Source organism: Triturus cristatus, chromosome 2_2 (assembly GCF_964204655.1).
Source record: "Triturus cristatus chromosome 2_2, aTriCri1.1, whole genome shotgun sequence".
Classification (NCBI taxonomy): domain Eukaryota; kingdom Metazoa; phylum Chordata; class Amphibia; order Caudata; family Salamandridae; genus Triturus; species Triturus cristatus.
In genome coordinates this window covers 670,047,811-670,071,846 of record NC_140582.1, presented here as the reverse complement: position 1 = coordinate 670,071,846, position 24,036 = coordinate 670,047,811, and the positions used below count along the sequence as shown (strand labels likewise).

General features: G+C 45.1%; 1 protein-coding gene across 4 annotated transcripts in view; it reads left to right on the top strand.

Moving 5' to 3' along the window:
• Nucleotides 1–9,187, top strand: part of ASB5 (ankyrin repeat and SOCS box containing 5) — a 576,687-nt gene extending 567,500 nt beyond the window's left edge. For all 4 annotated transcript variants that reach the window (XM_085641860.1, XM_085641862.1, XM_085641863.1 and 1 more), the window contains exon 7: nt 8,912–9,187. In XM_085641860.1, coding sequence (XP_085497986.1) covers nt 8,912–9,057 — 146 coding nt within the window. In that variant the 3' untranslated portion in view covers nt 9,058–9,187. The remainder of the gene's footprint in view (nt 1–8,911) is intronic.
• The last annotated feature ends 14,849 nt before the right edge of the window (nt 9,188–24,036 follow it).

Below are 24,036 nucleotides of genomic sequence, written 5' to 3'. Positions count from 1 at the left end.
TTGCCAAATTAACTTAAGGCAGCTTCAATATCACAATTTGCTCTGGTAAAAGAATGCACTACAAATAATAGTTGCCTGGTTAACACAACTGTGGTACTCATAAGGTGAGAAATATGATTAGCTGCATCTACAATCGTGAAGGTATCAGAATTATTGGAAAAAATGGTTGTGTTCCGCATTTGTATCCTACAAAATAAAAATTATGACCAACTGACTTATAAGTCCCAAACTGGAGAATGCAAGCAGGGTTACGAAAGAAGTAAGAATCATAGAACAACATTTACCAGACTGTCCCGTCTACCATGTGTCCAATAAAGAACGCCAAGGCTGTTTGTAGTGTCCTGCTGGACACGTTCTAGTGTCTCAGCAGTCACTAGTTTTACCATCAACTCCCTCGAGGGCTAGTCACACACACACAACCCACACCCATCCAACAGTCACAAGTGAGGTGGGCCTGCCAATAAAAGGACCCGAGTGCACGCGCTTGTGGCCAGTTAACTAAGCATCGCCCTAGTGTCTGTGTCGTGATTTGTAAAGTATGTGGGCCTAGGGCCTACGATTTACACTGTTCCCGGCATGTTTTAAATTAGACCAGTACTTAAACAATCAGGTACACGGTCATGTGCAAAACAGTGCACCATAGGTGCGCATTAAAAAGTGCAGTATACTGATTGGTAATCTACTGTTAAGGGAAAAGGTCAGATTAACAGTGAAAAGGTAAATCCAAAATGAAAAAGAGGATTAGAGAAAAGTATTATGAATTGTTAACAATTGATCTGCAGTTATGAGATGTAAATTAAACTGCAGTTCCTTCCAGTGCATTCACCTTGGATCACTCTGAGAACCCGTGAATATTTGACAACACATATACCACGGATTGTGGCTTTAAAAGTATCCTAAAGACGCTATATCAGGACACTGCTCCCAGGTTTAGACAAGAATAACCCAGTATCTTAAGTTTTGACTTTTGCCTAAAATACCGCATCTAGGAGGGCTTCGGCACTCGACACCATGTGTTTGCACTGAAAGAAATATTTCAACTATTTCAAGAAAGATTGGGGCATGATCGGAAATGGTGTGTGGGAAATGCCATCATCCTCATATACATGAACAAACGTCTTGCGAGCTAAGTCAATAAGCTATATGTGAGTACATTCACTGTACTGCAAAGTAAAACGTGAAATGTATAGTCAGTGGGTGCTTCAATCTCCACACATCAACCAAGCCTTCATGTTCTATGATATGGAGGATCTTTCTGGCAGAAACGTCAAATCCCCTGGGTTCTATTCCCAATCGGTATAACTGTATTCATCAGATATTGTAGTGACATCTCCACTTCCGCCACAAGATCACCGTACGATTGTCATTGTTTTGACAAATGCAGGGCTGAACAGAACTGTGGACATTTGGTGTTTGATTCACTTATGTTCACTATAATGATGAACAGGCTCTCCAAGGCATCTTGAACTACCTATCCTGCTATCAGGATCCTGCATCACTCTACCCCTCATCCAAATCTCCAACCCCCCCCCCCCCCGCCCCCTCCGGCATATGTACTGTAAGATGCACAGAGATAGTGGTAACTCATCCTACCAGTTGCAGCCATTTCATTGAGGTGGGTTAGGTGCATCTCCTGGAAAAAAGCAATATCTATTTCTTATCTGTTAAAGTATTCTGTGATTCCTCTAACTCTGTGTGGCTAATTCAGAACCCTCCCACTCCAGGTCAGTAGTTGCAGAGACAATGCATGTATCTCGTTAGTCATACTGCATGTTGCTTTCAGGCATGAAAAGGGTAGATGTCCATGGCACATGTTCACATTAATGTATCCACATCCCCAACTCAAATTTGGGTTGTGCCAATATTAGAGATCAGACAGTGTTCCACCCATCCCCATCAACACTGTCAAACCAGTGAAACATTCTCTCACTATCAATTTCCCATCTGGAGGTAACAGGTATTGCCATTAAGAAATAGCAAGAGTGGTATACGTTCGAGGTTGAGAATGCTAGGTACAACTCCCATTGCAGGATCACAGTGGTAGCCGCTCATAAGAAAATGTTGCGGGCAATCCAGAAGCCCACCACATAGAAATCAATATTCAACTGCAATCCCATCATGTACACAGTTTGCTGCATAGAGTAACAGTAGGTACAAGAAACACTATGCATAGCAAGACCAGCGGCCCTCACCCACCCCCCCCCCACACACACACATCGACTTCTTATAAAGCTACATACATGAGGTAAAAATAACACAGGGCAACAGTAAATGGAAAATTTAGCCACTCCATAGTAGCTGTAAATTCAATCAATCAATCAATCAATCAAACATTTGTAAAGCGCACTACATACCTGCGAGGGTCTCAAGGCGCTGGGGGGGGGGGAGGGAGAGGCTGCTACTGATCGAAGAGCCAGGTATTGAGTGTTCTCCTGAAGGTCAGCAGGTCTTCGGTCTGTCGTAGACTCAGTGGTAGGGTGTTCCATGTTTTGGCGGCGAGGTGGGAGAAGGATCTCCCGCCGGTGGTAGCTCTTCGGATGCTTGGAACGGTGGCAAGTGCGAGGTTGGCGGATCGTAGCTGGCGGTTGGGGATGTAGAAGGCGAGTCGACTGTTGAGGTAGGCAGGGCCAGTCTTGTGGAGTGCCTTGTGTGCGTGGATGAGGAGCTTGAAGGATATCCTCTTGTTGACGGGGAGCCAGTGCAGGTTTCTCAAGTGGGGGGTGATGTGGCTGTGGCATGGTATGTCCAGGATCAGTCGTGCCGAGGCGTTTTGGATGCGTTGTAGTTGTTTGATGAGTTTGGTCGGGGCTCACGCGTAGAGGGCGTTTCAGTAGTCGGGTCTGCTGCTGATGACGGCCTGGGTGACTGTCTTTCTTGTGTCCGTTGGGATACCATTATTGTCTGTGTGTTCCAGCTCTAAATGGTGAAAATGTGTCTCATCTCATCCATATCAAATTTAAGATGGACCAGGCGCAGCATGCTATATGACATATTCCCGGACTGCACTTTTTTCTGCTGAAGGACCTGTGTGCCATCTATTGTTCTTAAGCGGTCTTTCTTTGATGTTATATCATGTTTGTCTGAGATGTGTATCCACAGTGGCCCCACAGCGGCCCCACAGCACTCCCAGGCTGTAACACTCCCAGAGTACTGGTCTTTACCCAAAGAGCAAACCGATCATCTGGTGTAATTTGGGCTGCTTTTGGTTCACTTTACCCTTCATAGACCAAAGTACTTCTGGAATAAAGGATGATCAGAGACACCTGCCACAGCATTTGACACCAAACAGTCGAAAAAATTTATACAAATGGCAGTTCAGCACTTTCTATTAAAGTCAGTGATGCAGCTTTACTTACTAGTTTGGTGCAGTGGAACACTGCTATCACAACTCTCTGAGGTATCATCAATTAGTGCCATCAGCCATAGCGTTTTCCTTATATGCAACAAGTCAGCAGTGCAGAAACTCAGGACCTGTACTGTAACATGGTCCACGGTAACATGTCCTGAAGAAAGCCCTGGACCCTAAATGGCCATTCAAAATGGGCTGAAACATGTCAATGTAAAACAGGGTATGAGGACATTACATCACTTTCAGACCAGAGGCACCCGACATTAAAGGGAAACCAGGGTGCCTACGCGGTATTTATATCTTATAACAACTACACCCCGTTTGTGATAATATTAGAAGTGCTAGCTGGAATATGGTTGAGTTCATTCTGGTTTATGGGGACCAGGATGAGACCTGATGATGAAGCATTACTCCAATATGGTGTGAGTCACAAGAAAAACCATTTAGGGTGTCGCTTTTGAAGTTAATGCGAAAAACCTGGCCATTCTTCCAGCAGTGAGGGCACAGTATACTTGCGGATGGCAGTGTTTAATTTGGGAGGCGTATCCTGTGGGCCCGTCATACCTTAGAGAAACCTATTTCCCCTCATCTAGAATAGCAGTGTACACTCCCTAGAACTTTTGACCACGGTAGCATGGTTCATACTTTTTCAGCCACCCATCTTATAGCAGCAGGGTCACTCTCTGGTGTTAACTTGAAGGCATCTTAGAGTAGATTCAATTTCAGTTTCTAAGTGGGAAGAGAGACATCACAGGTCCGCTCCAACCATTTGGTGTGGACTACCACCTTTAGTAATGGGTCTGTGCACTGGTGACGCCCATCATGCCTTCCAGATGGAGCAGTGTCCAGAGGCCACGCTGGTTGTCCATCAGCCTACTAGTGGGAGAGCAACCAACTGCAGGTGTGGGCAGCAGCCTTCCAGCGCAATCAGCTAGAGAGCAGCACCAACCTGCTGAACTTATCGATCAAATATGGAATTCGCTCCAAATGCACTGACCCAGCTCCATCAGTCTCACTACTGCAATTCTAATGGTTGTAATCACCCCCAGTACCACCAACATCACCGTGGTCGGACTCAGCTGGATCCTGCACCCTTCCGGATGAGTACTTCTCCACTAATCAAGACTTTTGCCTTCTTGTATCTATTCTGGCCCTCAGCTGAGTGGACAGCCACCATTTAGGCTCTTCTGGAAAGCCGCAGGGAAGTGCAGCTCCAAAGCAAAGCACCCGGAGCTCCTTCTTCATCTGCAAATCTTCATATATTAATTCACTCCAGTGCAGATTTGAGTTAGCAAAAAGTGCATGAAGTCTGTGAGGTCCGCTGGCGTACTGCGACCTGGATACTTAACGGATGATAAGAACAGCCGAATGTGCCGTTTTAGAGTACGGCCATTTTCAAACCAGGCAGACTCTGCATTTCCTAGTGTTAATGCATTTTAAAGGCCAAGTGCTAGAACGCCATTTTCATCTGCAGGAATCCTGAGATCTTCTACCATTGTTCTTGGCTAAAGTTGCCGATTTGAATTTGGCCTGAAGTGAACCCCAAAAATTAGACTCTTTCAGTTGTATTGCAGCCAAGAGTTATGCAGAGTTGGCCGTAAAAGATGTGGTTATGTACGTTCATGATTGATTGAAAGAGTAACTCTAGCAAGCTTTATTCTATCTACAACTCAAATAATTCTGACTATCCAGTCAGAGATTTTTATGTAGCAAAATAAACTTATTTTAGCTTTGTAGTATAAAAAGAGAATAAGGCACATAGGTGAAAGCCCAAAGTCTCACCTTTAAACATTTTTCAGTGATGCCTGCTTCAGTCGGAAGAGGCGTCTCCAAGGTTACACAGGTCTGAGAGCCTTAGTCCTTAGGCAGAATGTCTATACTCCAGTGTATATAGACCAAAGGGCTGTGACTTTAAACAGCAGTGCTATTACTAAGGAGACGTACAATAAAACGCAGGTTCAGGTTTCATATAGCAGAGATATTCATCACAGTGCAAATATGTTATAAGTAGGTTTAAAATATTCTTACAACTGTTTGCTTTAGGTAACACAGCTAATCCTCACATGGCAGAATTGAAAGGCTTTGGCAATCGTCAGCAGAGCCGCCACAAAGAAAACTCAGAATTCAATAGTTATGATAATTTAGGAAAGATCTGTCCCTTGGCTTATATGAACAGGGTCAAAATGTAGAGAGCAGAGCTATCTGACAGGCTCTTGACTTAGTTAGCACAGCTCTCTTGTAAGCTGCACAGATCTGGCTATCTGATAAACAGGGGTAACACCACGGGGTACAAGGGTAATACCACGGGATGCACAGACCAATTAGGGCTATATAACTCAGGGTGAACAGACCAGACCGGCTTTAAACAGAAGAGCTATCTATCAAGAGCTACATAACATATGGATTTGTCCCATCAAATAACACGATCATACATGCTTGGATTTCAAAAGCAGAGCTATCTCTCAGGTTATGTAGATCTTACAGGTGATTATTTAGACAGCAGAGCTAGCCCTCAGGTGAGAAAGAATTTACATGGCAGAGCTCAGCTAGCTAGATAACTCAGCTAGCGCAAGCTGGGGCTCACACCACACAGACCTGGCAATCTGGGGTTTGATGTTTGGCTCTAGTTGCATTGCCCCTATAATAAGATGACACTGCTACAGATCAACCACCTGAGTTGCTTAGGATGACCCTGAGAGCAAGGATGAATCCTCATTTGAAGCTCAGTCCCTATGTTACCTGTTCATTCTCCTGCAGAGGTATTCCTCGGGAGATAGAGAACTCACTGAATTAGGCTTTATGTTGTAGAGGGATCCGTTAGGTTACAGAGATCTTTGAAATAGCACAGGTTTTTCTGTTTCTACAAAACATTCAGTCCTCAAGAAGCAGAGATACTATCATGTAAAATAGAATGTGCATGTGTTGGTTTTAGACACTAGAGCAGTATCATTTATTTCTCATGTACTTATTACTCTTCTGAAGCAAGTCTGGCCCTAGCATCGTGCAGTAACAAGCATTTATGCTCAATCGCTTACTGTCTTTTTCCACCCCTACCCCTCACTTTCTCTTCCCTATCTCTGTCTTTTCCTCGCTTGAATCCACCTCAAATTTCTCTGAGAGGTTTGAGACCTGATCTGCATTGCACATAACATGAATATGTCTGGGAAATCTTCAGGACCTTTTGATTCCCTCGAATCCCCCAGCAGTACAATTGAAAAAACAAGCATTAGCAAAGACAGTGATTTTTGCTTGTAATGAGCCTTTGCTGATGCTTGTTTGCTTTGGCATCGAGCAAAATATGTTCCAAAATGGCTGCCAGTGCATCTACACACATCCACATGCACAGGCGGTCATCTTGCAATGCTTTCTGTCTTAGGTGATGATGGAAATCGTTCCAAAATGTCTGTCTGTGCATGCACTGGTGGCCATCTTGGATTGTTTTTTCTTAAAGGGAAAAAAGCATTCAAGATGGCTGCTTTTGTGTGTGCACTGATGCACATGTATGCTGATGTACCACCAGCCATTCCAAGCTACAGCCCAAATGCCCTAGCATTTGCACGCATGGATGACCATCTTTGAATATTTTTTTCTAATATAGAAAAAGTATTGCAAGATGGCCACATGTGCAGACCTGCCACCATGTGTCAGACGATTTTGGCTCTCCTCGCATGATCACCCAGTGAGGAGCCGAAAGCACACGGTGGCAAGCAAGACGAGTGGAAACTACTGCATATAGTGGATTTCCCAGCTTGTCTTTTGCAGCTGTAAGCAGTCGATGTCCATTAAGAGGTGTAAAAACGCCCCAGGATATTGTCAACAGCGTTCCTGACCGTATTTTTTTGGGGAAGGTGGGGAGTGTGTGGTGGGCTTGGTGGAGGGTAGAGTGCCTCTTAGGTAGCTCTCGCTATGAGGCCCCACCCCCTTTAAGGCCCCGCCCCGTCCTCACACTGAAATGTATCAAAGGTTGGCAAATCTGTGCGTGCATGCATGCTGATGCACCAGTGGCCATCTTAGTTTTTGTTCTTTATATGCTAATGTACACTTACTGATAGCTGATGGCCCTTTTTGAATGGTAAATCAACAAAGTATTTATGAATGCCACCAGGCGCGCAACACCCATTGGACTCAAAGGGCTTCAGCCCCCCCCCCCCCCTCATCTGTGGCAGCCTGGGATGAGACAGCTTCCCGGGTACACACACAGCCGCACCCAAGCACTTCACAGGTCTTTAAAAGTCCATTTGCATGTTAATGAGGCCTTGCTTGTGTTTTCACCCCTTCTAAGAGGCCCTGCAGCTCCACTCTGCCTTAAGGATTCAGCCCCCCCCCCCGACATTTTTTCTTAGACCTCCCCCCCCCCCCCCCGAAATTTGGCTCTAGTTGCGCCTCTGAATGCCACACATATGCAGGATCGTAGCTTGATCAGTACGACTGGGGGGGAGGTGAGCTTCATATTTTCTGAAAATCACGCTGGCATATCATGTTAATCACTGTATGAGATGCAGCGCATGACGGGGCTTAAGGGATAGTGGAAAGGTAAGGAGTGCGGATTGTGAATGGTTACTTAAAACACAGTATTTTGTAAACTAACCATGAGATGAGAGTGTGTGAGTTTTTGTCTGAGTATTTAAAAATCCCATATGAAATCCGACAGACACTTTACCATACCTGACTGGAAGCTCCTGTACCCAATTATTAAATAATATATTTATTAGGGGGGTGTAACACCCCAAATACCCCCTCCTCCTGAAGCTACGCCCCTGCATATATGGATACAAACAAACTACCCAGTAGCTGTGTACAGCTGCAGGTGTTAAAAAAACAATGTAAAAGGAAAGTGTATTTAAAACAACAACATTTAGTGAGAGGTGATCATACCAGTGTGTTGAGGGAAGCAATAGTGTGAGCGGTGTGGAGCGAACAATGTACACAAGCGAGCAAGGACAATGATGCGCTCTTATAGAGTGAAAAGAAAAAAATATTTCCCTCACGTCATTAGTGGAGGGATATAAATCATACTGACACTGAAACCAGTACGGGCCGAGCTGGAGACTTGTACTCACCCAGGCGGTGGTATTCATTGATAGCCAACGGCCTGGAAGCTCTGTTCATCCACACACTGATGCAAACACTAGAGAACGAGGTACTAATGTGCTTTCGGCGCAATATGCAAACCGGCCACTTCAAGCAGAAGGGACCTGGATGAATTCACTCTGATCCAGGTATTGGAAAGTCTGCAGACACAAATATCAGACACTTAACGACGGTTCAGACATTTTCTCTGGGAACCCCTAGCTCAGTCTGGTAAATTGATGGCAGCTTTGGATGTAAACGCTGTAAAGTTTGAAAGACGCTTATGTTATTATACACTTGCTTTCTTGTTTGCTCTGTTAGTAACTGTTATCTTTTTTTCTCAATGTTTCTAAGGGAGCCATATATTTACGTTGCCATGCTACCTTCACTTTATGAATGCTTCTTTTCTGATATTTGCCTGCCACATTGAGAATGCCAGACCACGGCTGTGTTTCGGATATAATTTAAAACGCATCTTGTATTTTCTTCCAGCGACCCCTTGCACTCTTTGCCAACTGTGCAGATTATGTGTTCGGAATTGCATAGGAAGATCCAGACTACATCTTGTTCCTCAACTTCAGCTTCCAAAGATACTGACGGATTTCCTCCAGTATCGAGAAAGTATTACAAACTTTTAAAAACATGCAACACAATAACATGTGTTTTTCTGTATATTTTCTGTATTATTGATCGAAATGTCACTGTTACACAATAAATCAATTACGCTGGTTGCATTTTCTGGATTGAAATAAAATCGGGTTCATTTTGCTGTTGAAGTACCGTCTGACCATTTTGAATCATTCCCCTGCATCCAGCAGACTTTTAGGATGTCATTAGCAGGCACCAGCCTCTCAGCCCCTTTAGGATTTTGCAATTTCACAATTTGTGAAAAATCAGTGAATTGCGACTTTTCTAAAAGTGCCATGATTTTACAACAACCTCTGAAAAATCTAAAAAAAAAAAAGACCTGATTCATAAAAGGAGGGTAGGCAGGAGAGAGGTATTTTTCCTTTCTCTCCTCCTTTGAGAATCCTTCCACATAGAGCATCCTGTGGAGGTGAAGCACACTCTAGGAAGCTCAAAGCCTGCTTGCTGCCAGGAGCAAAAGGCTGCTGGAGGCCGGGACTCAGTCGATATATCAACATCTCAACCTCCTTTGGCAGCCATTTTGTTGTGGGCAACTGTTTTCTTCCATACCTATCACCATGTGCCCTCGTACCCTTTGAGCACCAGTTTATCAGACACTTTCCTGGTGTCTATTTTTCATTGATTCCCCCTCATGTCACTTATCCTCCTGACCCTCCCTCCAGAGCACACGTTATTTAGGTTGAGCATCAGCGCGCATGCGCTGTCTGCAAGACCTGCTGTAATCTCTACATGGAGTGTAATCCCACCTTCTGCTTCAATTGGTTCACTCCCCCGTTGCTTGTATATCCTGTCCCCTTATTGGTGGGGCTCTTGATACTTGACTTCCGTTTTTTATTTCAGGAGCACCGGTCAACTACAGTTTTATTAGGCTGTAGTTGTTTTGGTGTTCCTTTGGGAACTATTTCTTTAAAATTAGTGCTGATGTTATACTATGTACACAGGCCCGCGCCTCTCTCATCTTTATTTCCACGCCCATAAAGCGTATATGAGTGCCATGCTTTATACGTCGCACGGCGCCTACTTTTCCGTTTTTTTTAAATTACTTGGCACCCACTTCATGGGCCGCCACGCACAGATGTTTTATTTACAGGCGCGCTTTGTTTTAGCATGGCGCCTGCTTGTATTTTACATACTATATAGGAAGCTATTTAGGAAGCTAGAGGCTGCGCTCAGCAAAACAAAGCCCCTGACATAGAAAGTGCAAGAGCACACGTCCGCCTCTATTCATTAAAAACATTTGCAGACCCGACTAATACGGTGCGCCACCACTTTGGGGCAGCCGCGTAGCTTTTTTTTATTACCCTGGGCACACATCCGCCTCTATCAAGCATCACAGCCCTATACAAATATGACACAACATAGCAGGGGAATTAAACAATATTAATGATAATATTACACGTGAGCAGCGATCACAAGTCCGACACCACCCCTTCCTCCGCCAACCCAACACACACACATGCCCCTCCCTCATTATTACACTATACAGTTTGCTCGGGGGCAAGTCTCCTCCAACTCCAGTTGTTTTTATTTGGGGGTATCCTCTAGCACTGGTTGCTTTGGGGCGGGGGTCCAGGGAGACGGTTCGTTTATGCTCCAAATGTCAAAGCGTGCCTCTGTTACTACTGCTAAGTCAGGGAGGACAGGACCACATCTGCGCATTCCACGAAATAAACCGTACCGCGAAACAAGCAAAAAATGCAAACTTTGCTTTACTGTCAAATCCCCACTTCTGGCGAGACATGCATGGGTAACTACGAGGAAAGAATTAAATGGATTTCAGCAAAGTTATCTGTGAAATGCTGCTTCTGCTGTTTAACCCCATATCACTTCTTAAAAAAGCGTTTACGTTTCGGTTCACAACTGGTATACCTCTTGTTGCTCCCATACATTGCCCGGTACAGTATAGGAGAGGGAATGGAGGAGGAGTGGGGATTCCATTGGTCTTCGCTGCGTCACTAAGGAAACCACAGCAGGGGGAAAAAGTGAGACCAGCCCCCCAAAAAATGTAACGCCTGGAATTCCGTGTCTAGCGTAGAAAGCAGGAAAAGTTGGTGAAAGTTAAGAGTCCCAAAAATAGTGTGCAGCCACTGCCTGGCAGTGGTGTGTAGTTATGGAACACATCTGGAGAAGGGGAAACTGCTGCTGCTGGGTAGCCTTCTTTAGGAGGACTGTTTGCTGATGTAGATAGATACAAAGCACTCAGATACAGGTAGAGGACCTGTCACTGATGACTGACAGCTGCCAAATGGAGTACACCCTCACAGAGTGCCGGCGACAGCCACACACTGCGCCTGGTTGATGCTCTCTGTCTAATACATTTTTGATTGCACGCGGAACCAAAACTGTGAGGGAAAAATCTAATGTGCAATGTGAGGCTAGAGTGGGAAAGGTGCCAGTCGGATACGTAACCCAACGTGATCACTTAAGAGGGAAGTGGAAACTGCACAGGTAAAATAATACAAATCGAAGAAAGAGACAAGGGTATGAACATGGGCAATACTCCTTCTTTCACCTTCAACAACTGTAAGGGAGACACAGTGAGTCAGACACTATATGTGTGTGTGCTGACAGATGCACAAAAGTTTCCGGCAATGCTCGTTGGCGCCCCCCAATGACCACCTTTTCCACGGATTCCCTCACTACCATCCTTTAACAGTGCCCCTCAAGTCTCCATAACCTATCTCTGGCTCAGATGCATTTGATGAGGTTTATAGCGCCACTCAAACCAGTGTAGGGTGACATAGCACTTATCATCACACACAGATTACACAGAGACAATCAATCATGTGTGTGTAAATCAGTGTATAAGAATATTACATAAGACAGAGGAGTACACGGTGTAGGAGACACGTCATCCATATTGATAGACAGCATAGTTTAAGAGTCCTTGGTCTGGAAAGGCACAAATTCGGTATTTAAAACGTAGCTCAAACTCGGTATTTAAAACCTAACAACATGGTTGGGGGTTACATTTAACCCCTTGCATGCCCGCCCCTTTCCCCGCCCAGTGCCGCGCTTTGCATTAGCGGGCGGAGTTCATGACGAGCTGGACTCGTCATGGGCACAGCGCCACCGCAGCCCATGACGAGTCCAGCTCGTCATGGGCACTGAAGGGGTTAATAATAATGATTGATTGTTTTTTTACCGAAATGAACCCTTTTTGCAACATTAGAATAAAAAACTGGGGGTAAATCATAACGCTCTAATCTATACCTTGCAGTTTTCATGCAGCTCTTCGATTACAGTTATTAGCTCACTGTTCTGTATTAGGATTTTAACTTATACACTGCAAGTAACTAAAGGATCTCTCTGACAAATCACTGACCTATTTACATTATATGCACTTTGTGATCTGCATGGGACACATCCTTTGCATCAGACATATTAACCCTCTGAGCTACTTTATGATGAGGCATACCTTCCACTATACAAAACTCCAATCTCACTCCAGTAAGAACATTAATCACCAGAGTTATCTTGACATTTTTATTGTTATATAAAAATTACTGGAGCCAAGCAACGCCGCCGCAGGTGCTTTTAAAACTATAATGCACTTGCAAACAGGGCACCTCACTACCACCCCTCCCAAAGTCAGGGCCCGGTGAGATGGCATCGGTCGCATCACCCTAGAGTCAGCCCTGGACCCCATGTTTCCAGGCCTAGCTTTTTCCGTGATAGCTGTTAACTGACCTCGTGTACTAAACACAACGTTTCAACCGGTGTGCTAGTCCACTCCATGACCGGAATCAAAAACAGCCTAAAAAAATAATTTAATATCAGTGTCACTTTGCATCAAGGAGTCAAACTCCATTTAAAATGATGATTCAGTGGATTACAGCCACAATTTTATAGACAAAAAAAAAGTTACCTAACAGTTAATTTTACTGCATTATTTGCAAAATGTTTTTGATAAAAATGTAGGTGTTAAAGGATGTGCTAAGCTGTAATGAAATATTCCAATACTTCATAGTGATGCACAGTACACAGAAACACTACAACTCTGAAGCACTAAGTAGGGATGAATATTCCTAACTACACAGTGCCAGGACAGTCGTGTTTCAATTAAAGTTACAGAGGTAGTTATTATTCTTTCACTTATCATCTTGCATTTAAATTCAATAGTAGCCAAGTTCATCAAAATGACACTGCGCATAATGACAGGGAAGCATCAATACCCACCCATTCCTAACATGAATTGAAAATCATCACAATTAGCGGTCAATGTCTGCAGGGTCATACGTTTCTGATGCATTTTTTCTAGTTACCACTAGGTGGCACTAAAAGTCAGCAAATGTGATGATTAAACGTGGTCTGTTTGTAATGATAAGGTTGAGGAGGACAAATCTATGGCCAGTGAAAGCAAAAAAGCTCCTGTGTGCGGGCCAAAGACAGATAGGAAGGAAAGCAACTAATAGAAGCGAGGAAAGTGAGATTGACATGAAAGCAATCCAATCTTGAGCAAGGATTGGCTCTGTGGAGAATTGTATACAATGCTGTCTTCTGTGGACAAAAGAGGTCCCAAAGGATGCCTAGTGACAGGGTGTGGTACTGCATCCTCACAACACTGCTTTTTTTCAGTAGTTCTGAGGGAGTTTCCAGAACACATTCCTTTCAGGGTGATTCATCTGTTTTGTCTTTCTTTTCACAAGAACTCCTGTAACAAACCTTATCTAGCTCATGCTGGAGAACCAAAGGTACCACATATTTGCAGGCTGTGGTAAGACATCTTCGGAAGGGTCAATATGTAAATGTAGACATGTCACAGCTTCCTCCGCTCACCATGACACCGGCCCCCTCTACCCCCTCTCCCCCATCCACGCCCCTAGGCACACCTCCTTAGCTGCCCTTGCAGCATCACTCCACCCTCTCTGTTCATAGCCTCACTCCTATCACTTGGCTCTCCATTAGCACATTCTCCTGCCAGTTCCTGCTCACACATCTTCTCTCTCACACATTTGTTCTATTCTCCTCTCTCGTATACTATTTCCCCGTTCATCTGCTTTTCCCCTCTCAGCAGCAGCACCTGTTGCTCGTCATGCTTCTCCTCCTCTACAATCACATCTCCCGCCATCATCTCCTTTCTCCACACCTGCTCTTGCTCCCACTCATCCTTCTCGGTCTCCTCTCGTGTATCCCCCTGTTTATGCATCTCGTCTTATTGCCCCTGTCATCCCCCACCGATTTTGCAGAAATAAAACTGTGATCTAAATAATGAAAAGGTCTTGATTTCTGCTCTGGCTGTCGGCAAAACCTTGAACCGGGCCATGGGGCTGTTTGTGGCCGCCCACACTACGGATGCAATAGGTGTGAGTGCACATTATGGTGCTAGTGTGGCTACCATACACTTGTCACTAATCGTTGTAATCCTGCTCACGGAAATACAAATCTCAGTGAGATGACTTCTTTCCAAGTTTTGCACCAAACATAATTAATTGGCCACCAATAAATATTCAAAATAACTTTTTTGTAGAGCATGCTGTGTCCAGTCATTCATATTGGCCTTTTGATTGCAGAGATCTCCTCCCCTCGCCACTCCCCAAAAAGCACCACAAAAGTGCTTTTGTTTCAGATGTTGAAGAAACAGTTTTCTGAGGCACTTCCCCATTAATATTTTAATGTTCAACACAAAGACACATTGTGAAATAAATCCCCAAAATGAACATATGTTTTAAACAATAAACTGGGCCTGTAAAGAATAGCTTCTATTAATTTCATTCTAATTATTAAGGGTACAGTACCTTATGTGGCTAATAGAGGTCCCTCTACAACTCCACAGTGACACCTAGTAACAGCCTGTGGTACTGCACCCTTTCCCTGCTGCGTAGATTTTCTTTTATTACTTATGCTACTGCTGGGATATTTTTTGACCAAAAACAAATCTAACAAACATTATCATTTGCAACACCAATAGCTCAAACTTTCACTAAAGCGAGACCTATTGCATTGAAAATGCTTGTCTGTTATTCTTGCTCCCCCTCCTCACATGCCATTCATCCTCTTGCCCCTCTCTGTCGCTGGCATCCTTTTCTCTGCCCCACCCCACTAGAAACTCTTTTCCTGCTCTCTGCCTCCTTTGCAGTAAGGACTCACTGTTGCAGGGGGCTTTTATTTTCTCCACTTCTGACATCCTGCCACCTTAAATTAAGGTGCAAGGAGGGTGAAGAGGGATACAGTTACAGCTCCCTCCAACACCATGAATTTCATGCTGGGAAGCGAGATGTCAATTTGGTGCTAGAGAGAGAGCAGCTTTAAAAGTGAAATATGCCCTCACTGGCACCAGTCTAGACATCACTGTTTATAGCTCTCTTCTGCTGCAAGGCAGATGATGGTTTGCAGGCATTGCATGTGAGCCACAATATTTGTTGTGACGGCACATGTTGTTCTGGTCGCAAACATGCCTCAAATTTTGCCGTATTAGGCTTCAGTTTTTTTGTTTTGAGGCTGCAAAATTTGGCTAACTAGATGTCCTGGGAGGGCTAGCCTGTGATTGAAGTAGTCATGAAGTCAAGGTGACAGTAGCATAGATACTTTCTCAACTGCACATCGTCTGAGCATTATTCACTTCAAACAACTGTGAGACCTCTTTCAATGGTGTATGCTGAATTATTCTCATCGGGGAATGTCTAAGAAGCTGCACTACTTAGTTCAAAACAGACATACGTTCTCAGTGCAACCACAGTTGTTTTGCAGCATATATGAGGTAGCCTGAATCAGACATCTCTAGGCGTAAAAGGCTAACTTTATGCGGTGTTTCCTTAATGCAAGCCAGCAGCAAATGATCAAAAACAAATGTCATGGATGTGGTGACTTCATAAAGGTTATTAAGGAATAAGGAGTTAATACCTATACTTCCATCTTTTTTGTTGCTGTTCAGATAATCTTTAAGTGTAGTCTCTGCAGTATCCTGACAGTTTTCTTACGTTGCTGATATTGCATTTATGGTTACTGTTATTATTATATTGATTTGCTATATTAGCACTTGGAGTAGAATGTTGGGAGTTGATCAGCTAATTAGTGTGCTCCTTTTGCTGGCTAAATGTATAATTAGAGGCCTGCAACAGGAGCATTCTGTGGCTGGGCAGCTCACAACCATCCTCTTGTGGGCTAATAGTGATCTCTATGGAAGCGTGAGCAACCTCTCACATCTCACCTGAATGTTAGGGTAAAATGCAGCTCCATCCTCCTGTGGCACTCTCACTGCCTCTTGTCTGACGGTCGTATGACGGAACAACGTGGGCAATTACCAGGCATGCCTTTAGTTTGCCGTCAGTACAATGCATGCGTCATTACCACGCAAGCATTTACAAGGAACATTTTTACCACGCATATAGGTTTACCACTCATGCCTTTTCTACGAAACTTTCGTTGTAAAGGCATGAATGGTAAAAACATATGCATATAAAAATTGACACAAGCACACACAATAACTCACAACCATAATGCCGTTACCTACCATTACTGTGCTTCAATGTCCCCCATTTCTTCACTTTTCATTGGTCGTCGACTCCCCATGCCTCCAATTTCTCCTTCTGTCATCGTCTCTAGTCTGCTCCATCTCCCCCACCCTCCTCCAGTCCATCGTCTTGCCGGGTCCACTGAGACTGTCCTGGGGCTTCGATCCCAAACAGAACTTGCCACTAACCCTTGAAGGCAGAGGGTGAGGCTTAGCGGTGTTCTTCTCAGCCTCCTGGAGAACGCCTGTTTGTGGTATGCCACCGGCGAAACAGCCTGGCGCCTGCCAAATTGGAGGCCCATCGGGCTGGTGTGCATCATGGAGAGCCAAGTGCCTGGCCCTGAATCCTAAAACACTTCCACTAGCCCTGAACACAAAAACGACCCCTTTTCCTGGCCCTGAGCCCTAAAACTGACCCCTACCGCAGCCTCCCGCCCAGCCCTGTAACCTAAAATCCTTTACCTCTGGGTGGATGTCGAGGGCGGGGCATCCACCTCTAGAGGACAGTGGGGGCAGGAGTGGTTCCTGGTGCTTCCACTACAATGCAGTCATAACCATGCATCCTTTACAACGAACATGCCATGCCTTTACCACGCATTCCCGATTTGGTAGTAAAGGCATGTGTGGAAAGGGAAACATCTATTACAACGCAGGCATTACAAAGTAGTGCCTTTACAACGCAGTTAGTACCACAACTGCAACGTTACCACAAGTTCTATTACAACGCAAGTCATTACCTGCTTTAGGGAATGTGGTGTTGCACTGGTGTTGTATTTTAAGTCCAACACCTTCCCTACTGATACACCAACTGGAGTTGGAATAGTAATTTAAACTATTCCAAAGTCCAGAGCCTCCCTAAAGCAAGTTGTTGTAATGAGGTGTGTTGTAATGGAACTCTTGGTAACAACACAGTCATGGTAGTGACTGCATTATTAAGCCACGCCTTGTTTTGGCCTGCGTGGTAACAGATGCTATTCATGTGGAAAAAGCATATTCATGGTAAATGATTCGTGGTAACGGACATGCGTGATAAAGGCATTTTCAGTGTAAAAGATGCATGGTAATGATCATATGTGGTTATGATCGAGTTGTAATGACTGTTTCCAATTAGAGGGTTTAACGTTTTGTTAAGGTCTGCTTGGTGTAAAGGAATGATTAGAAATGGGTAACCCTGTAATAAGAACAATACTTGACTTGGAAGTTTGGAAACCATATTGCAGTGGGAAAATGAACAAAGGTTCAGTTGTTCACTTTATATTCATATTCAGCAAGAAATGCTTGATCCTTGTTCTTTTTGTCATGGAGAGTATACATGTTGTTTCCCCAAAGAACCCTTAAACAGTTTAAACTATGATCATTTTTGGGAATGGATTTAATTTCTTACACTGTATATTATAGCAATTGTAGTTTTTGTAAACTTTTCTAAACTTGATATATTATGCAATGTGGGAGATGTATAGCACACTAGTCAAATGTGAAACAACTCACAATGTAAATCTGACCAGTTGCTCAATAAAATTAGCTGTGGCTCTATACTCTTGTTCATCTGGTTGTCTTTTGTATTCTCTATATCCACCTTTCTTTAGCTCACCATAGATGAGTAATGTGTGAAACAGTATGGAAATAGACCGGAGATAACTTTACCAGGCATTGTCCCGCATGAGTTATTGAAGATAAAACAGCTTAACAGCCACCATTACTGACAGAATTACACCTGCACACTGGAGGGGTAAATGACAGATTAAATGAGTTTCCTTTGGAGGGGCATCTGCTGTCTCTCTCGCTAAAAAAGTGTATAGGTGGCACCCAAGAATAGAATGGTAAATCTGCCATTTCTTTTGCTGGTTTTACATTCCAACAATCCTCTAATGGAGAACCTAATGCTTTAGGATACAGAAAAAAAGTATCAACACTGTTTTCCAAGAGAAAACATATTTTGGGAAGGTAATACCTTATACTGAACCAACGCGTGAATGGACTTACATGATGGAGACTTCATCATCAACAAAAGTGATTTCTTCTGTGTGTGTAATAATTCAATTCATCGCACCCACGAGGTGTTCATTAATTCCGGCATCGAGATCAGTGCAGCTATGTCGAATGGATGGCAGAGGTAAAAGGAGACAGGGGACTCTGGTCTCCCACTATCACTCCAAGTCATGAGCTCAAACAATTCTACCAGAAGCATGTTCTCAATGTGCAGTTGTTTCAGAATATGTACCCACACTAGGTGAGTTGAGTTTCTCCCAACAAAATGGTTTCCTTTTTTAGCATGAAATAAACAATAAACAATAAAATATTGTGTTACATACTTTATCACTTAGCATAGTGATTTTCTAATCCAAAAGGTTTCTGTTAATATTATTATTTGCCACCTAAGTTTGGAAAATTTGTACCCGTGCAAACATATGTCCTCATATGCAATGAATTACTGGATTGGTTTATAGTGATGTTCATGAATTCCTATGTTTTTCAAAAGATCCTTGTATGCAATTCCTAATGCATTTTTAGCTGTCCACGTGTGTGCTTTTTAGAGATATAAACACCTTCTTCATGAGGATTATTATATAAATACAATATCTGTGGAGTAAATCAAAGTTATAAACTGCATTATTTAATAACGAATATTAATTGATCATCACCAATTTATATTTTACTAATAAGTTCATTCCAGCCTATATGCAGGTAAGATCCTCTTTTCTCCTTGTGACAGCTCCGTTAATGTTGCCTCCTTTTCTCTCAATATGCATTAAAAATGGCTGCCGCTCTCTTTCCGTTTTTTCCATTGTCGCATTTCTTTTCATGTCTCGGAGTCTTTTTAGGTTTCGCCTGCACAGTGCTTGCCAGGGCCGGCTCCTCCACTAGGTCGGAGGAGCGTCGCCACATTGCTTTCTCTGAGTGTGAGAAGCAGAAACATAAAATGGTAATAACTTTCAGTGGGCGGGGCTAGGAGTGGTGTGCCTACCCACTCCTGTGTGTGCAAAGACTGTTTGGTCAGCACCCTGGGGCCACCCAAACCAGTCATGTGCACTCTGCCCTTCTCCATGTGGGCTGCATTGCAGCCTGCATGGAGAAGATAGCCTCCCCATAAGCCCCTGGCTGGGTGATGTCCCGACCAATCACAACGCTGTTTGCAGGGTTGTGATTGGCTTATGGGGGGGAGCCTGGCTGCCTGCTTCTGCTTCCTGTTACTGTGAGCAGGAGAGCAGAGAAGACGTGGGACCTGCCTGGTGGAAAGGTAGGTTTAATTATTATTATTATTATTATTATTTTTTTTTATGAACCTCTCCCACGTGACCTCCCCTCCCTGTGCGACCCCACGCCATGCTGGCTGCGACTGGTGCTTGCACTGTGCTTGTGAAATCTATTGAATTTCATATAAATCTTAAAATGGGGCTTACATCCCACCCCCTTGCTTTCCTTGCTTTTCATCCGGTACTGTGCTTGCCACGTACTTTTCCTGCATTTCTATTGGTTGTTGCATACTGTTTTCTGTTTTTCCTTGTGTGGTTCTCTTATTAGTTTCCCGGTGACCAAGTAGTGTGCCTATCTGCTTTTAAGGAACTGTTTTTTAAAAGTATTGCATGCACAGCGCTTGTTTTCACTTCTTCTCCCGCACAGCTGCTTCCTCCGTCTTCAGCTTTATGTGACTCAATCAATTATCAGCTGATAATAAGAAGGCTTGTTTCTTGTTTGGCTCCCCTTCCCCGCCCTCTCGCTCTCTATGTTGCTTTCATCGCTGCTGCATCTGCAGGTCACATTTTCGCTTGCAGGGTCGCAAAGAACTAGCCAGCCAATTTCATGACATCCACTCATGCCTCATGCTCCTGCCTTCGCCTTACAAGCTGTGCCGTGCCACTCTGAGTTATATCTCCTTAGCCGGGCACAGGGCAGACCCCTCTGTGCGGAGCATGGACCTCTCCACTGCTGGGCAGAAATCAGAGGCTGTCTGAGGAACATGTTCTGCCTCAGAAGCAGCCCGCGGGTCTGTAGAGCAGGCCAAAGTATGTCGGAGAAACGTTGTCCAGTGTTCTGCTTTCAGCGCTTTGCTATTTTATATGTGAGCGATTTTGAAATCCAGGGTTATCAATATCAAATGATGTGCATCCCCCCAATCTTTAATACCTGCAATATAAGATTTAAATGGTAAGTGCCATTCACTGTTGGTAACAACTCTTTCCATCATTAACAATACTGCCACATCTCACTCTTTCCAACAGTCTCGCCACATGATGTCTCCCTGCCCTCAGACTCCCAATCATCCTCTCTCCACACCACTGCCCCTCGCTGCCCCTTCGTTCTCCTCTCCCTCTGTGCACGAGGTGTTCCCCTGTTCCTGCCCCTTCTGCCTCCTCAACAGGTTGTGTTTTCCTCTTGTTTCTGTTGCCCGAGCAAAAATGCCAGAGAGTGGAAAAACCTCAGTACACGTACACCATTTATTTCTTGCAAATTCTCTAATATAATCAACAGACACTCATAACACTATCTTAACTCCGTTGATACACATTGTATGTATGCATAAAATGCTCTCCAAGTTCAGCATCAAAGCTCTCCTGTGCAATCCTACAAAGAGCACAAGGCTGCACACCAACTAATGCAATCGGAAACAAGCACAAAGTGAAGTTAAAAACAAAAGATTTTGTTGTGAATTGACCCCTTTGTTAGTTTCCTTTTTACAAAACATATTGAACAGTCGACAGTGCTAAACAAGCATTGGCAATAGGTTTTAGACAGAGCTATTGGCTTTGTTAAAGTTTATAATATGTGTTGTAGAGCATTGTGAATGGATAGATGGATGGATGGATGGTTGGAAAGACTCAATGATGGAGAGATGGATGGAAGAGTGTGAAGGAAGGGATGAATGCAAGACCGGAGAGTGGGAGACTGTAGGACCTGGGGTCTCCAGGCCCTAAGGGGCAGTAACGTGACACGAGCGGTCGGGCCACCAAAGGTCTGTGTGTAAAGCAACCATACAACACGCACCTCACATGCGACGAGGAACACACACAATAAGTGACGCCACACTGTAGGAATTATGTAAATACTCAAGTTTTTACAAGTAGATCACGTTAAATGCAGTTCATGAGGTAGCAGTACATTTCATATGCGGATAACACAATAGCTAGCGATGTACATATCAGTCAGGAGCTATAAAGGCTGTTTCTACCACATATGTAATTCATGAAATGACAGTACTGCCTGGGGCACAACTACCACTCACGTAGCTGCACACGCGCGTTGGGCGCGCTAACCGGTGACGACCTCAGAACGGGGCACCTAGCATGGAGAGCTACTCGTGATCTCTGGCACATAGCACTGTAAATAGGGAATATAAATAACAGAGCGCTACTCGTAATCAATAGCGGTTAACACATCAATATGGCACAGGAATTACAGCGCGCTACTCAGACTTGATAGCACGTAACACTTCAACCTGGCACATGAATAACAGCGCGCTACTCGGACTTGATAGCACGTAACACTTGAAAGCAGGGCATGTAAAAACAAAGCGCCACTCGTAATCGATGACTCTCAGTACTTTGGAGCGGAGCGTATAACATAAAGCGCCACTCGTAATCAATGACTCTCAGTACTTTGGAGCGGAGCGTATAACATAAAGCGCCACTCGTAATCAATGACTCTCAGTACTTTGGGACGGAGCATATAACATAAAGCGCCACTCGGAATCAATGACTCTCAGTACTTTGGAGCGGAGCATATAACATAAAGCGCCACTCGAGATCAATGACTCTCAGTACTTTGGAGCGGAGCTTCCAGCGGGGAGCTCCGGTGCAGTTCGTTGGGCACCGCGCTTCAGTACCGCTCGAGGGGGCACACGGAAAGGATCCCTCGGCGGGGTCTCTTCCATCGTGAAGACAGGGGGGGGGGAAGCCCACGGAGAGGCAACCCGGCTAAGGGTGCGGTGTGGCTCCCAACCCGCAGGGGGCGCACCGGGGGCGATCTCAGCCTCCGGGCTTACCTCGATCTCGGCGTCAGCAGGCGTCCGCTCCCACGATGATGGGGGAACTCAGCCCCGGCCTCGCACACCTCCTCACGCAGCTGCGACGGGGCCCCGGGCTTCTCCGCGGGCCTCGTGACACGGCAGGGCACTTCTCCAGGCCTCCAGGCCACGGCGGTGAGCGCGCTGGCTTCGTCGTCACCAGGGGAGGCTCAAATTAAGGATGGGGTTCTGTGCTCAGCGGAGCACGCTGCCGGGGGTCCCAGACCAGGGCAGGGAGCGCAGGGGTCACAGCGCTAATACCTGGTCGATCCCCGGTGGTTCTCCAGTCAGCTTTGCATCAGGGCTCAGGGGTCAGTCTGGACACGCAGTCTCAGTGCTTGGTGAATCGTTTTTAGAGTTCAGTCTGGACACGCAGTCTCAGTGCTTGGTGAATCGTTTTTAGAGTTCAGTCTGGACACGCAGTCTCAGTGCTTGGTGAATAGTTTTTAGAGTTCAGTCTGGACACGCAGTCTCAGTGCTGGCTTGTAAGTTTCTGTTCTTAGATGTCAGATAAGGTCTTGTTGGCGCAGATGTATCTGGCGCCCTTAAGGGGTTCTGTTACAGGGGGTTAGGAATGGGGAGGGCGACTAGATCCTTCCTAGTCAGGCTGGGCAGAGAGTCTCTGGGTCCTCCTACTGCTGGGCAAGATCAGTGGGTTTCACAGGGTCCCTCACTCACTTAAGAGGCAGCACCTAAATCCTGTCACTCTCAGAGGTATAAGTCCCTGGCTAGGCCCTACCGCCTACACTCCTGGTGGATTCTTCCAGCTCTGCTTCACCCCAATGGCCAACTCACCACAAAAGTTTCCCTCCCTCTCTTAAGTAGCCCTAGGTCAGGTGACCTCTGGCCAAGGCGGCAAAAGAAAAACCACACCCCCCTTCTAGAAGGTTCCAGCACATTCCAGGAGCTTCCCCACTCTACCTATGGGACAAAAAGGCGGGCTGGAGTCGCAACATTGTTGTGGGGTTCAAACCAGCTCCTGGCAGCTAGGGTGCTACTATGAAAGACCACTCTGCAGTAGCAGGGGCCTGTGGCAGCCATCTTGGGAGAAGGGAGCACCTGCACCTTAACACTGATTGGCAATGAAAAGGCGCCCGGAGACCTAGTCCAACATAAAAATGAGGGTGGAAAAAAATGAGGCACGATACAAAAATGGAAGGGGAGACCACCCTAGGGCTGATAGGTCCAACATGCGTCCCCCCCAGCCGAAAGAGGGGAGAGCTACCCAACCTCTAGGGAGTTCTCATCACTAAGGCGGAAAAACCTGGAGAGACCGTCAGCATTGGCGTGGTCAACTCCGGGCCGATGTTCCACCCGAAAATCCATCCCCTGTAGGGAAATGGACCACCTCAACAACTTGGGGTTTTCGCCTCTCATCTGCATGAGCCAGCGAAGGGGCCGGTGGTCGGTCTGAATAAGGAAGTGAGTGCCAAAGAGTTATGGCCTCAACTTCTTCAGTGCCCAGACCACCGCGAAAGCTTCTCTCTCAATGGTGCTCCATCGCCGTTCCCGAGG